Source organism: Bos javanicus, chromosome 10 (genome assembly GCF_032452875.1).
Source record: "Bos javanicus breed banteng chromosome 10, ARS-OSU_banteng_1.0, whole genome shotgun sequence".
Classification (NCBI taxonomy): domain Eukaryota; kingdom Metazoa; phylum Chordata; class Mammalia; order Artiodactyla; family Bovidae; genus Bos; species Bos javanicus.
In genome coordinates this window covers 5,453,536-5,467,692 of record NC_083877.1, presented here as the reverse complement: position 1 = coordinate 5,467,692, position 14,157 = coordinate 5,453,536, and the positions used below count along the sequence as shown (strand labels likewise).

General features: G+C 49.0%; 1 protein-coding gene across 3 annotated transcripts in view; it reads left to right on the top strand.

The window, feature by feature from the left end:
• HRH2 (histamine receptor H2) overlaps window positions 1–9,251 on the top strand; it is a 49,705-nt gene extending 40,454 nt beyond the window's left edge. For 2 of the 3 annotated variants that reach the window (XM_061429977.1, XM_061429976.1), the window contains exon 3: window positions 6,594–9,251. In XM_061429977.1, the coding sequence (XP_061285961.1) occupies window positions 6,594–6,777 (184 nt within the window). In that variant the 3' untranslated portion in view covers window positions 6,778–9,251. The remainder of the gene's footprint in view (window positions 1–6,593) is intronic. The other variant, XR_009738973.1, reaches the window with a different exon arrangement.
• The last annotated feature ends 4,906 nt before the right edge of the window (window positions 9,252–14,157 follow it).

The window sequence follows — 14,157 nt, the reverse complement described above, 5'->3', positions numbered from 1 at the left end:
CTCGCTTGTCAATCACTTACTTACTAATCATTCACCAGTACAACTCACGGATGCTGGCCATGTACCAGGCCGCCGGGGTTGCTAGAGTCACTACCAGCCCTTCCCTTGAGCTCCTATTCTGGTCCCAGGCTGTGGCCCACCAGCATTTAGGGGTGTATGTTCTGGGAGGTCTCTACTCAAGATCACTTTCAGGAGACTAAAGTACCCTGACCCTCACTATCCTTTCCGTTGTCACAGGAAAAAAACTAAAAAGGGATAATAGTTTGTGACTGTTGCTTATTATCTCAACTTAGTCCCAGGGAGTTCTGTGGGTGTCTTATCCATAATGAAAATGAACACTGTTTTTGCCAAGCTCCTGCAGGAAGCCTTTGCCAAGCTTGCTCTTGATGTTTGAAGGACAGACAGAAAGCTCCATCTGTGGACTTAGTCTTGAGTGCCCACTAGCCTGTCCTGGCCCTCCACTCTTCAAAGCAGACTCTGTGTTTACTTGCAGAAAATTATGAGAATGCATTGAAAAAAAATCAGTTCTTTCATGGGCGAAGGGCGGAAGTTTGTTCGTTTCAGCCAAATATTGGGTAATACTGGTTGGTGATAGTAAACAGTTCAATGAAGATAACACTCGTGCGAGTGGGCTCTGGTAACTTGGCATCTGGGAATTTCCGCCTCAAAGCTTATTTTAGGACAACCAGAAATTAGGTCTCCTTGGAGAAGAGGGTCACCTCTGATTTTTGTAAAAGCACAGGGCAAGGAGTCAGACACATGGTTTGTAGCTGATTCCCAGGGTACTAGGGGATCACTTCCCCTTTGTAAGCTCCTCTACTTCCCTCTTCTCAAGAACGAGATAGGACTTCCCAGGGAGCCGACTCCCAGGATGTAGGTAGCCCGCCTGGGTGTGCCGGCTCTCCCAGGTGCTTGGGTGTGGGATAAGCAAGGGTCTGGGTTCTGGGGCCAGCCCAGCCTTCAGCACACAGTCCCTCAGTCACCAGTCCTTGCTGACCCTCAGGGCAAAGCAGCTAACGGCTATACCCATCGCAGGAAAGAGAAGAGGGAGAGGAGAAGAATCTTCTAGAACTCCTCAGCCTTTCCCTTCTCCCATCCCTTCTCCTGGCTTCCACAGCCTTCCCCTGGGACCACGCCCATTTCACAGATGAGATGAGTTTCAGCAGGAGGTGGAATTGTCCGAGACTGACAGCAGGGGAGTGAGGCAGCCTCAACCAGAATGCAGGACTCCAGCTTCCAGATCTCACATTTGGTCCCAGTCAGCCCAGCACAGGGCTGGTGTTCAGCAGGGATTGGCTGAAATGCTGCCTCTCGGTCCTGAGGCCCTGCCTTAGAGTGCTCTTCTGGGCTGGTAGCGGTGGGAAGGTAGAAACAAGACCAGCAGAAGATACCACCCAGAGGGCTACAGGCTGCCACGCAGCCAGAGCAGTGCTGCGGCCCATTTGTGAAATCGGAAAGTCGAAAGACAGGAGCATCACCGTCTAAACTGAGAGTGATGGGCCTTTCGTTCATTAGTTCACACACACGACTGAATCCTGCTATAAACTTGGACACTGGGGTCGACGATGACAGATCCTACACCTGTCTGTGGTCTGGGAGGTAGGTAAACTGATCGTTAGCCCAAGGTTAGTGTCTCAGCAAAGGGGCTCCAGGAGGCAGGAAGGAATCAGTAACCTTGGGAGACCTCAGAGACAACTCCCCAGAGGAGGCTATGCCTGAACGGAAACTTGAATCACTCCAAAGTGCGCAGCAAGGAAGATAAAGGAATTTCAAACAATGACATGTATAAAGGGGCAAGTATTTATAAGAAATAGCGGATTCTCATATGGGTATGGTGGTTCTGTGTGATAATTTGTATTCTAAGAGGCAGAGGGTAATGGGAAAGGGCAATGACACTCATTGTCTGGAGTCCTCACAGTAGTCCTGTGAGCTTGCTACTATTAACATATTTCAGATGAGGAAACCAAGGCTCAGAGCACGCCAGAGCAAGGCTTCTCACTGAAACTGAGTCCTGACCCCTAGTGGCTGAACATATTATAGTGCCTTCATGAGAAAAGATGGAGATTCAAAGGACTTTCCTTAGGAATGCTATTAGGACACTTAAATGCCTTTAGCAGAAATCCAGTTATAAGAGGCTGGGATTGGTGGAGCTTGGGAACTGGCTTAGAACTGACGAGATCAAGAATAGCTTAAAGCTGGACTCAGTCACTCAAATGTCATCATAAATTTGTCTTTCTCCAGCTTGCAACTAGTTTCATCCTAGCCTGCTTCATTTTCAGTTAAAGTCTCCCTGGGGTGCCACCAGAAGCTCCAACTTTACATCTTGCCACCTTAGTACCCACCCTCCATGCAAAATATGCCCCTTTCCTCCTGTTCCAATGGAAAGTTTTAGGCTTAAGTTGTATTGGCTGGTTTGGGTCATATCTCTACCACTATACCCAGATCTGGAGCCAGGGCAATGCGTAAGAGGTAAATCTCACCTCACCCACATGGATAGAGTACAGGAAGTTTGGATCCCAATAAAGAATCCAGGTACCATTACCAAAAGAAGGGGAATTGATGAGGGGAAAGTAAAAATGAGATGTTTCCATAAGCTGGTACTGAATGGCAGATACTCTGTTATGGGCTCTCCTGCTGCTGCTGCTGCTAAGTCATTTCAGTTGTGTCCGACTCTGTGTGACCCCATAGACGTCAGCCCACCAGGTTCTCCTGCCCCTGGGATTCTCCAGGCAAGAACACTGGAGTGGGTTGCCATTTCCTTCTCCAACCCCATTAATGTCTTCTAGTTTCAAGTGTCAGGGCAAAAATGGGCCATGAAGGAATATTAACCCTACTAGGGTCTCTAGACATGTGTAATGTAAGAACGTCTACATAGGATGGGAATCCAACTTCTCTGGCATGGATGGCAAGCTAAGTAAAGGCGGAAGGGCTCCATACCACCAGACACTGTGAAGTTAAATATGCATGGCAACAATCTTTTATAAGAGGATAGAAATTCTATACGGTGAGGAGTAAACAGAAGGAGAAAAAAAGGCTGTTTAAAACAGGCAAAAAATAAATAAAAGGACAGGAAATTTTAGAAAAGATGGGACAAATATAAAACACAAAATCTCATTGAATAAATTAGTCAAAATCCATCAGTCATCATAGGTAATATAGGTGGAGTAAGTTGTGCCAATTTTTAAAAAGTGAAGGTTGTCAGATATGATTTTTTAAATCCAAACAAATATTTTTACAAGACATAGACCTAAGGAAACAAGAATGTAGAACATATAAGGAAGGAAATATAAGATATACTAGGCAAATAGTAACCAAAAGAAATCTGGGTAGCTGTATTAATATCAAAGTGAACTGTAAGCAAAAAGGGTTACTAAACATAAAGATGGTCACCACCTTTTGAAAAAAGATTCAGTTCACTAGAAGGATAAGAATTCTAGACATGTATATATCAAATAAATTTGCTTCAAAAGGCAAAATTGACAGAACTATAAAGAGAGATTAATCATTAACATGAACAATATTAAGAATGAAAGGGAGATACCATTATAGATTTTGCAAAGATTAAGAAAGATAATGAAGTGAAGTCGCTCAGTCATGTCCGACTCTTTGCGACCCCATAGACTGTAGCCTACCAGGCTCCTCCGTCCATGGGATTTTCCAGGCAAGAGTACTGGAGTGGGTTGCCATTGCCTTCTCCAGAGGATCTTCCCAACCCAGGGATCGAACCCAGGTCTCCCGCATTGTAGGCAGATGCTTTACTGTCTGAGCCACCAGGGAAGCCTAAGAAAGATAATAAGAACCCCTGATTAATTTTATGCCCCAAACAAGGGAAAACTCAGATGCAGTGAACAAATTCCTAGCAAAACAGAATTTGCCAGAACTGACTTGGAAAGAAATAGAGAACATGAATGATCCTATAACCTTTAAAAATAAAGTGAATGAAACATGAGTAGTTCTTGGTTTTGCTAAGGAGTTCCACCAAACACTCGAGGAACAGACCATTCCGGTGCTGCTCAGACTCTTCAGAGGGGAGAAAAGAGGAAACTCTCCTGTTCATTTAATGAGACCAGCAGAGTGTAAACTGAAAAACAAGTCTGTGAGGGAAGATCATAAAAATGAGAAACAACTCAGATGTCCATCAAAAGGTGAACAGATAAATAAATTGGAGTATCTTCCCATGCTGGAATACCTTATGACAGTGAAAATGAACTACAGGTCCACGTGTCAACACAGCTCAATCTCAAAAATATAATGTTAAACAACAACTTAAAAAAAAGGTAGTACATAAAAAAAATACCCTAAAACATGATTCCATTTGTATAAAAGTAAAACACTGGCAGAACAACACAGAGTATTATTTACCAATACAGACATATTTGCTGAAACAAGTCAGAGGCTGGTAAATTCTGTTACTTAACCTGAGAGGTGGTTACGCTGGCATGCATTTTAATATTTTAAGCCACACATCTGTGTTTTTTATATAATCTCTTTGATGTATTTTATTTAAAAATATTTAAGGACAGAATCACCATGTAGCAAAAAGATCTAGCTGAGTAGACGAGTTATTTGAGATGTTTGTCTTCTTCTTTTTGTTAGCCTCTATGTTCTGAATCTTTTACTATGAACATGTGATACTTCACAATCACATTATTTTAAGGGATTTGTAAGCCTTTTAGGAGAAGGGAGGTAATTGCATAGCCTAGAGCTATCCTGTCTTCCATAATTTCACTAATCTCAGTGAAAGTCATTTTATCACACTTCAGGCTCCATCTGGTATGTTAATCCAAGGTTAGATCCCTGCCTGCTTGGTCAAATATGTACCCTGCTGGCATGGAGAAGAACTGGAGCCTCTGAAATGCCAGGGATGTGACCTTGACGTCCAGGTGAGAGTGGGGCTGGCCAGACCTGTGGCGAGAGGCTGGGTCACGTGAGGCCTCCAGCACTGGCTAAGCCAGGACACACCAGGCACTGAGGGAGGCTCGGGTGTCGGCTGAGTCCCTGTCCACAACGTCTTACAGAGTCACAGCCGTATCTACAGCGTCACTCTGAAGGACTGTAAGAAGAGCAATGATGCTCTTCTTTCTCTCTCTGGGGAAGGCAGTGAGTATGATTCCTCTGGTGGCCAGAATCCCTTAACAGATCATGGCTAGAGCAGAGGCCAGGCACAAGCTTCTGTAAGACATCCAGAGAGGACCTGATCTCAGGACCAAGCGAAGGCTAGCTCCCAGCTTGACACTGGACGCGGAAAGCCACTGCTCCAGCAGCCTAGGCAGGGAAGCACGAAGCTAGGTGGCAGCCGCTGCCTTAGACAGAGCTGAAGCCAGATTTTGCCTGCCCTGGAGCTGCAGAGACCCAGGCAGAGTCTCCAGGGGCCATGGGTGAGCCAGGGTGGGCCAGGACTTGCAAGGACACCGCCGGAACCACAGCTGCTGGCAGATCCCCTTCCCTGTGCAGCCCACGGTCCTCTCCCAACTGTATTATGTGCACCTAAGATCTCCACACCCCTGGCTGTTTTCACCAAAATAGATTGATAGGACTTTATATTATCACCACAGATGGAAACGCAGTATCACTTGTGGGAAACGGAAGTACTTGTGCACACAGAAACAATGACACAAGACAATGCCCCCCCAAGTCTGTCCAGATTTCACTTCCTGATAAAAGCTCTGAGCCTGCCCTCGCTCCGGGTTATAAAGGTAGACCTGCATGCTGGGTGCTGAAAAACAGGCCCGCCGTGTGGAGCCATTCTCTCTTGACCTCAGACGGCTCGAGATAAAAACGATAAAGGAATTCTTACTCACTGAATGTGGTGGAAGGAAAAAGCAGGTCAGCTGTCCACACTGCAGCACGCAACAGGCAGAAGACTTTTGTATACCTGGAGGTGGGGGACATCCTTTCTGAAAATGTACATCAAACACTTTGTTAAAACCTTTCCTCCCAAGTGTTTGGCTAACTTTCCTTCAGTGACCTTCAATCAGCTTGACTCAGCAGATATTAACTGAGGGCCTACTATGTGCTGGCTGCTTAGTAGGGGTTTGAAAGGCAAGCGCCTGTCCTTCAAGGAGCACACGTTCTAATGGGGAGGCAGATGTATTCACACCCGGTTTTAATGCAAGGCTGAACAACTCTTTGTGTCTTCTCCCAGCCTCCCCCCACTCATGCAAAACAGGATGTAGGTGTTCAGGAATCATTTTATTCAGACACAGAAATAGCAAACATTCACTGGGTTCAAACTATGAGCCAGGCAATGTATGGGATACTCATAGACATATTTTATAACACTTCATCCTTGCAAGGATTGGAAAGGTGGTTATCTTTACTTCTGCTTACAGGGCTTAGGTAACTTGACCAAGGGTACACAGCATCTTAGAAGCCAACTTGGGAGTTGAAAGCCAGTCTCCTGAATGTTCCTCCGTGTTGGAAGCCCTGTTGCCGTGGGAGGTCCCACTGCTCCCCCCCCCCAAATTCTGTCCCATCTCACCCTCCCCTCCCCAGGGCCCAGCTGAGAAGAAGCAGAGGCCGGAGGCGGGGTCTGGCCCACTGGCCTTGCTGTGGCACTCACCTCAGCCCACCGTGTGCTTGTATCCCTCTAGGAATCCAGCACGGTGCAGCACGGCGTGCTCCAGCAACCTTCTCAGCTGCTGCAAGAGCCTTTGGGCGCTTAGGTTCCTCCAGGGACACGAGGGAGGCCCCTGGGGGGAGCAGCCAGGGGCGCCACTGTCAGAGGAGCCGCCAACAGCACCCGCCCAGGAATCGGTGAGGACGCTGCCCTCCTAGACGGTGTAGCCCCGGCCCCAGGATGCTGACGATAACTGCTCCCCAGCACCAAGATTTGACTCCCGGAGCCACTAAGGACCCCAAAGCCCCACAAACCACAGAGGACATACCCCAGCTCCAGTCTGGGGACTCCCAGAGCACCCGGCAGGTGGGTGCTGGGGTCCTCTGGGCTGGAATGGAGCTGGCCCGCCCTACACTGGGACTTCCCTGGGTCCAGGTCTGCCGAATGCCACAGGTACAAAGCTCACGTTGGTGCTGGCCCCGAGTCACCAGCAGAGATGGCGCGACTTCTGAGGACCTGTGTGTGTGCAGAAACACGGGTACCATCTGGGCACCGCAGAGGGTGTTGCCATCCCAGCGCTCTGCAGGATGCAGGGAGGGAAGGGAAGGGAAGGGAATGGCGTCGGTCTTCAGTGAACACCTTCTGTGTGCCCGGTGCTTCCCCGGAGTCGGCTCACTTCGTACGCGCGGCAGGGATCTGGGGTAGAGACAGGCTCAGAGAAGTGTGGGGCCGCTCAGCTAGAAGGTGCGTCTCGCACAGGACACTTGAGAATTGCTGTGGAAGGAGGGAACAAACAGACGAACAGGAGGATGGATAGAAATCCAGGCCTCCAGCCCATGCTCTTCGACGGGACCCTACCCTGCCTCTGCAGAGAGGCCTCGGTACTTCCTTGACTCAGCCGACCCTCCAGCAAGCCAGGCTCAGATCCGGAGCCTGGGGGGGCGCCCTTCATGCTGCAGTTCTGTCTCTCTCTGGTGCTTTCCATCAAGAAGGAGTGGCGTGGAGCAGATTTGCTGGGGAAAACGTGAGGGGCAACGAGGAGGGTCAGGTTGGGGGAGGGGGACCCAACAGGCTCGAGTCAGGAAGTTGGCCCCGGCGCGCCCTCTGCTGGAGGCGGGGGGACCTGCGGCGGCCTCCTCCTTGGACCAGCCCCTTACTCACTCTGCCCCGGGGGGCACCGCTCCCCTTTCCTACTTTCAGGGTTGTTGAAGAGACCCAAGGAGGTGGAGGAGATGAGGGTGTCCATGGGCTCCCCGCATGACCACTGCCCCTCCCCGAGCCCCCTCTTCCCCTGGTTGCAAGACCCCCTCCTGGAGTACCCCTCCCCACCCACTCATGCCTTTTCAGTCCCCCTCCCCAGTCTTCACACGTGGCCATTGCCCAAGGCTCAGTCCTGAGCCTTTGCCCCTCACTGCCATTCCTCACTCTCTGTGGCCTCATCAGCACTGCCGAAGCTACCAGGAAGCTTAGCTCGAAAATTCCTCCAGGTTCCTGCTGGAAGCTCTCGCTGTTTCTCAGCCTCACCTGGAGCATGTCCGCCTCTGCACCTTGACCTTTGCCCTGCATCTGCTCCTGCCCCAGGGTCCCCCTCCTTAGACAGAAACCCTACCATTGATTTCAAAGGTCCGTCTTGGCCCCACCCTCCTCTTGGCTCCTCACGCTCCAGCTCTCGATGGACTTAGCTCCCACGTGTTTCCACCTGATTCTCTCACCTGCCCGGCCCTCACTTGGTCCCGCTGCCATCCCCTCCATCAGGAAAATGGGAAAGCTTCCCGCATTCCCCACTGGCCCACCCCTCCCCAACCACTCCCTGTCCTCCAGCCAGAGAGGGCTGAGCAAAACGCATCGGCGCGGAGAAAGCCAGCCCGCAGGCCCCGCGCGGTGGGCCCTGATGTGCCCTCCAGCCTCCTCCTTCCCCGACCCTGGCTTCTACCTCTTCACCCCAGCCCCACCGGCCTTCTCCTTTGGGTTTATTTATCTCGCTGCTCCTTCCAGCTGCGCCTCGCACAGAGCTGTTTCCATCACTTGAAAAGCTGCTCTTGTCCTTTCAGCCACGGGATCTCAGCTGAAACGTCACTTTTCAGGGAGTCTTCCGGAGTCTTCCTTGACTGTCCCTATTGGGTCTGCCTCCCACCCACACCCCTGGAACTGTCCTCGGAAGCCATGGGCATGTCTGTCATGCCTGTGTGGTCCCCTGACCCTTGTCTGTCAGTGACTCCTGCCTGTCTGTTGACCATTGTGTGTCTAGCTCCTTGGAGACTGTTTGGCCCACCTAGTGGGAGCTTTAAGCAATTTATCTGCCAATACACCTGAAGGCATGATTTGCCCCAGTGTTCCCCAGAGATGCTCAATCTGTTGGCTGGATTCCCTTGGAAATCTCAGAATCCCTCTTTTGGAAGTTTTCCCAGGAATCTGAGACAGGTAGGTTTCTATGTTATGGCCCAGGTAGATGGAGCATAAAACGGGTCTGGCTGATTACAGACTCAGCTGGTCAGGGCTGATGTCAGGGTGCCTATGTGCCACCTGCCACTGCAGACCTTTCTCTGAGCTGCCCTACCCTCCTGGAGACCCCCGCATCCCCTGCTGGCTGCAGAAGTGGGGCGTGTGCTGCCCAGAGGAGAAGCATCTGCACTGCGCCCCCAAATCCACATTTTGTGTTATCATGATGTTCCAATAAAGCTATCAAAACAGATGCTGCCTTGTGGTTTTATTTTTTAACTTCCTGGTGAGGAAATACTCCCCAAACTTCATCATACAGTGTGTCTTGATTTAGAAAAAGAATTATGATAAAATGTTGGGGTAGAAGCCAACTGAGAAATTGCCTTGAAAGGTAAAAGAGTCCTCAGGAAAGGAGGTCTTATCTTGAAACATCGTGTTGGAAATGAAGGACAGATCAGATCAGATCAGTCGCTCAGTCATGTCCGACTCTTTGCGACCCCATGAATCCAGGCCTCCCTGTCCATTACCAGCTCCCGGAGTTCACTCAGACTCACATCCATCGAGTCAGTGATGCCATCCAGCCATCTCATCCTCTGTCATCCCCTTCTCCTCTTGCCCCCAATCCCTCCCAGCATCAGAGTCTTTTCCAATGAGTCAACTCTTCGCATGAGGTGGCCAAAGTATTGGAGTTTCTGCTTTAGCATCATTCCTTCCAAAGAAATCCCAGGGCTGATCTCCTTCAGAATGGACTGGTTGGATCTCCTTGCAGTCCCAGGGACTCTCAAGAGTCTTCTCCAACACCACAGTTCAAAAGCATCAATTCTTCGGCGCTCAGCCTTCTTCACAGTCCAACTCTCACATCCATACATGACCACTGGAAAAACCATAGCCTTGACTAGACGAAACTTTGTTGGCAAAGTAATGTCTCTGCTTTTGAATATACTGTCTAGGTTGGTCATAACTTTCCTTCCAAGGAGTAAGCATCTTTTAATTTCATGGCTGCAGTCACCATCTGCAGTGATTTTGGAGCCCAGAAAAATAAAGTCTGACACTGTTTCCACTGTTTCCCCATCTATTTCCCATGAAGTGATGGGACCAGACGCCACAATCTTCATTTTCTGAATGTTGAGCTTTAAGCCAACTTTTTCACTCTCCTCTTTCACTTTCATCAAGAGGCTTTTGAGTTCCTCTTCACTTTCTGCCATAAGGGTGGTGTCATCTGCATATCTGAGGTTATTGATATTTCTCCCGGCAATCTTGATTCCAGCTTGTGTTTCTTCCAGTCCAGCATTTCTCATGATGTACTCTGCATATAAGTTAAATAAACAGGGTGACAATATACAGCCTTGACATACTCCTTTTCCTATTTGGAACCAGTCTGTTGTTCCATGTCTAGTTCTAACTGTTGCTTCCTGACCTGCATACAGATTTCTTAAGAGGCAGATCAGGTGGTCTGGTATTCCCATCTCTTTCAGAATTTTCCACAGTTTATTGTGATCCACACAATCAAAGGCTTTGGCATAGTCAATAAAGCAGAAATAGATGCTTTTCTGGAACTCTCTTGCTTTTTCCATGATCCAGCGGATGTTGGCAATTTGATCTCTGGCTGCTCTGCCTTTTCTAAAACCAGCTTGAACATCAGGAAGTTCACGGTTCACATATTGCTGAAGCCTGGCTTGGAGAATTTTGAGCATTACTTTACTAGTGTGTGAGATGAGTGCAATTGTGTGGTAGTTTGAGCATTCTTTGGCATTGCTTTTCTTTGGGATTGGAATGAAAACTGACCTTCTCCAGTCCTGGCCACTGCTGAGTTTTCCAAATTTGCTGGCATATTGAGTGCAGCACTTTCACAGCATCATCTTTCAGGACTTGGAATAGCTCAACTGGAATTCCATCACCTGCACTAGTTTTGTTCGTAGTGATGCTTTCTAAGGTCCACTTGACTTCACATTCCAGTATGTCTGGCTCTAGGTGAGTGATCACACCATCGTGATTATCTGGGTCATGAAGATCTTTTTTGTACAGTTCTTCTGCGTATTCTTGCCATCTCTTCTTAATATCTTCTGCTTCTGTTAGGTCCATACCATTTCTGTCCTTTATCGAGCCCATCTTTGCATGAAATGTTCCTTTGGTATCTCTGATTTTCTTGAAGAGATCCCTAGTCTTTCCCATTCTGTTGTTTTCCTCTATTTCTTTGCATTGATCGCTGAAGAAGGCTTTCTGAAGGATAGGCTGGTCAGAAGTTCAGATCTTCATCTGACTCACCTGGTGAGCCAGGTACGTGGTAGGCACTCGATAAGTGTTTGCAGAAGGGAATATTTCTAAATTGTCAGATTCGGTGATGCCTTTGTTAGGTGGGAGAGAAAGACATCTTTAAAATGGAAAACCTGTCAATCAAAGAAGTCTTCTGCAGTGGAGAGTAAGTGAAGTGCAAGCGAAAAACCAGGTAAAGGATTCTATGCAAGGAATGATTCCCAAAGGCACTCATGAAAGGGCTTGGAAAAGGGAGGGAGGGAGCTGACCAGAGTCCAGGTCACCATTGGAAAAGCGGTGTCAGCACTGAGTAGTGTTCCCTGGGGTGGAAGGAGGAGGCTGTGAAATCCTGAACCTCGGGGGCCTCGCAGAAAGACACACCAAGACATACCTTGATGAATTCCCACAGGAAGCAGAGAAGAAATCGTTTGAGTCATCACAATCAAAGCTTACAGGAGCTGATCTGCCTGAAATGGATTTTCATATATTTCAGAGCAGAGAAGACAAAGTGTGTTAAGGGGTCCTTGGGGAAGATGAAAGTAGCAGACCGAGGCAGTCACTAGATAATGTCAAACAGTTCTATGTAGGCGGTATAAAAAGAGTGAGGAGGTGTCTGCTGAAGGAAAACTCTGTGTGCTGAATATCGGGGCACTTTATAGAAGTCCAGCCAGGGCCAGAAGCCTGGGGACCACAGTTTCCAGAATCTCACCCCAACAGGTTCAGATTCCACCAATAGGAAGTGGAGGAGAAGCAAAACCACTGTTGCTAAGCAGGCCAAGGAGGGAGGGACAGGAGGAGAGGAAGGAGGCGCTGGAAGGCTTGAACACAGCTGCGGGTCATGGAGCAGAGCGGTTCCAGATGGAGCTGCATCCAGGAACATTGCCTCATCCTGTGAGTAGTGGGAAGGCTTCGAAAGGCCTGCATCGAGAGGGAGCTGATGAGATCTGTGTTACAAAAGAGATCTTTCAGAGTCCGGCTTGGGAAGGGGTGAAGGCAGAGTGAGCAAGGGCAGCCCCACTTTGGGGGTGGGGAGAGGAGGGGTCGACAGTCATATCAGATCTACCCCAGACCCTAGAGCAGACTTCAGGCTCCAGGCCGGGTACCCGAAGGAACCAGACCCTTCCCGCCCTCCAGAGAGATGGGCTGATGCCTAAACATTGCCAGGAATCAGAGAAGGAATGGGACATGAAGGCCAGGGCTGGGGTCACCCAGAGAGGAAAATGTGTGTGTCTATAGTGTGGAAAGATGTGGACCAAGGCAGCTGTGAACTTCTAAGGGGAAACATTCCTGGTGCACACGCAACTGCGTTTAAACTTGGGTTAGACACGCAGTAGGCGGTAGACCGCTCAGAGCCCTTGCCTGTGTGCTTAGCCGTGGCCGACTCTTTGCAATCTTTTGGACTACGCCCGCCAGGCTCCTCAGTCCATGGAGTTTTCCAGGCAGGAATACCAGAGTGGGTTGCCATTTCCTTCTGCAGGGGATCTTTCCAACCCAGGGATCGAACCCGCCTCTCCTGTGTCTCCTGCATTGCAAGCAGGTTCTTTCCCCGCTGAGCCATCAGGGAAGGGCAGATGCAGGGCACCCTTTTGGCACCCCACCTCAGCTAGGCCACTAGCGGATGACACTTGGCTGTTCAGGCTCCAGCTGGAGTTTGGGGGAGAGTTTATCATCTTCATTGTCCATTTGAGGGGGCTCTTTCCAGGCCCCGCAAGCAGGGAATGACAGCTTAGGACACCCTTCTCCCACCACGGTTCCCAAATCCCACCAGAATTCTAAGAATGCCAGTGATAATTTAAGAGCCCTTAACAGTCACCAGTAGCCAGCAGGACAACTGGGGAAAGGCGCTCTCTGTGCGCCAGCAGCCCTCCAGGGCTCATAATTTTGTTATTGTGAACAGCATTTTGCAGATGTTGACGCCAGGGCCCCAGCCTCTCCACTCAGGGTCGTGGAGAACAGAGTGTTTCTCAGGCCCCGAGATGCCACTGAGTGAGCCATTGCACTGGCCTGGCTGGCCCTCGGCCCTTACTCCCTGGGGCTTTGCCAAGACTATCTGGTGGGCCTGGCAGGATTCCCAAGGAAATAGGGCCCCAGAGGACATGCCTTTTGAGCTGCACATTTCCCAAATCAACCATCCTTCACATTCAACTGAACTTTTAGAAGCCTTATCATGCACCCAGACATTAGGTCAGCCCCTCCACAGAGCCGGTCTTTCCACTGGACACAGGCGGAGGGTAGCATCCCCACCACCTGGGGCCTGAAGAGAGACAGGGTGCCCCCCAAGTTACAAATCCGAGTGAAATAGCTGGGTTTCCAACCCAGACCCCCTTGTCTCCTGAGTCCAGACCTTTTTTTTTTTTTTAACCATTCATATTATGAAATTTATACGTAAGGATTAAGTGATAACCAGATATAGCCTCTTTTCAAAATTGTGACATTCCAGGAAAAGCCAGAGTTGCTTGGACCACCTCTCCCCAGCCCTGAGCAATTTCCAAGGCAACCACTGCTACAAAGTTTGCCGTATGGTGTTTGGGTCAATTTTGTTTGGTTTTCAACATAAAAGTTATATTGCACCTCAGGGACTGAACTCAATAATCTGTCTTCAAGATTCAACTACATTAGCACATAAAGGGGCCTCCTTATTTATTTTGTCTCATGGTATTGGTACACACAGTTCATTTAGCTGTTCCCCCTAGCCATGGACATCTGAATCATTTCTAGTTTCTGTTTAAATAATAACACGCTTTTCCATTAAAGGTTATTATAGCATATTGAATATAGCTCCCTGTGCTATACAGTAGACCCCTGTTGTTTCCCTGTCGTTTATATGGTAGCTTGTATCTGTTCATCTCAAACTCCTAATTCATCCCTCCCCTGACCCGTTCCCCTTTGGTAATCATAAATTTGTT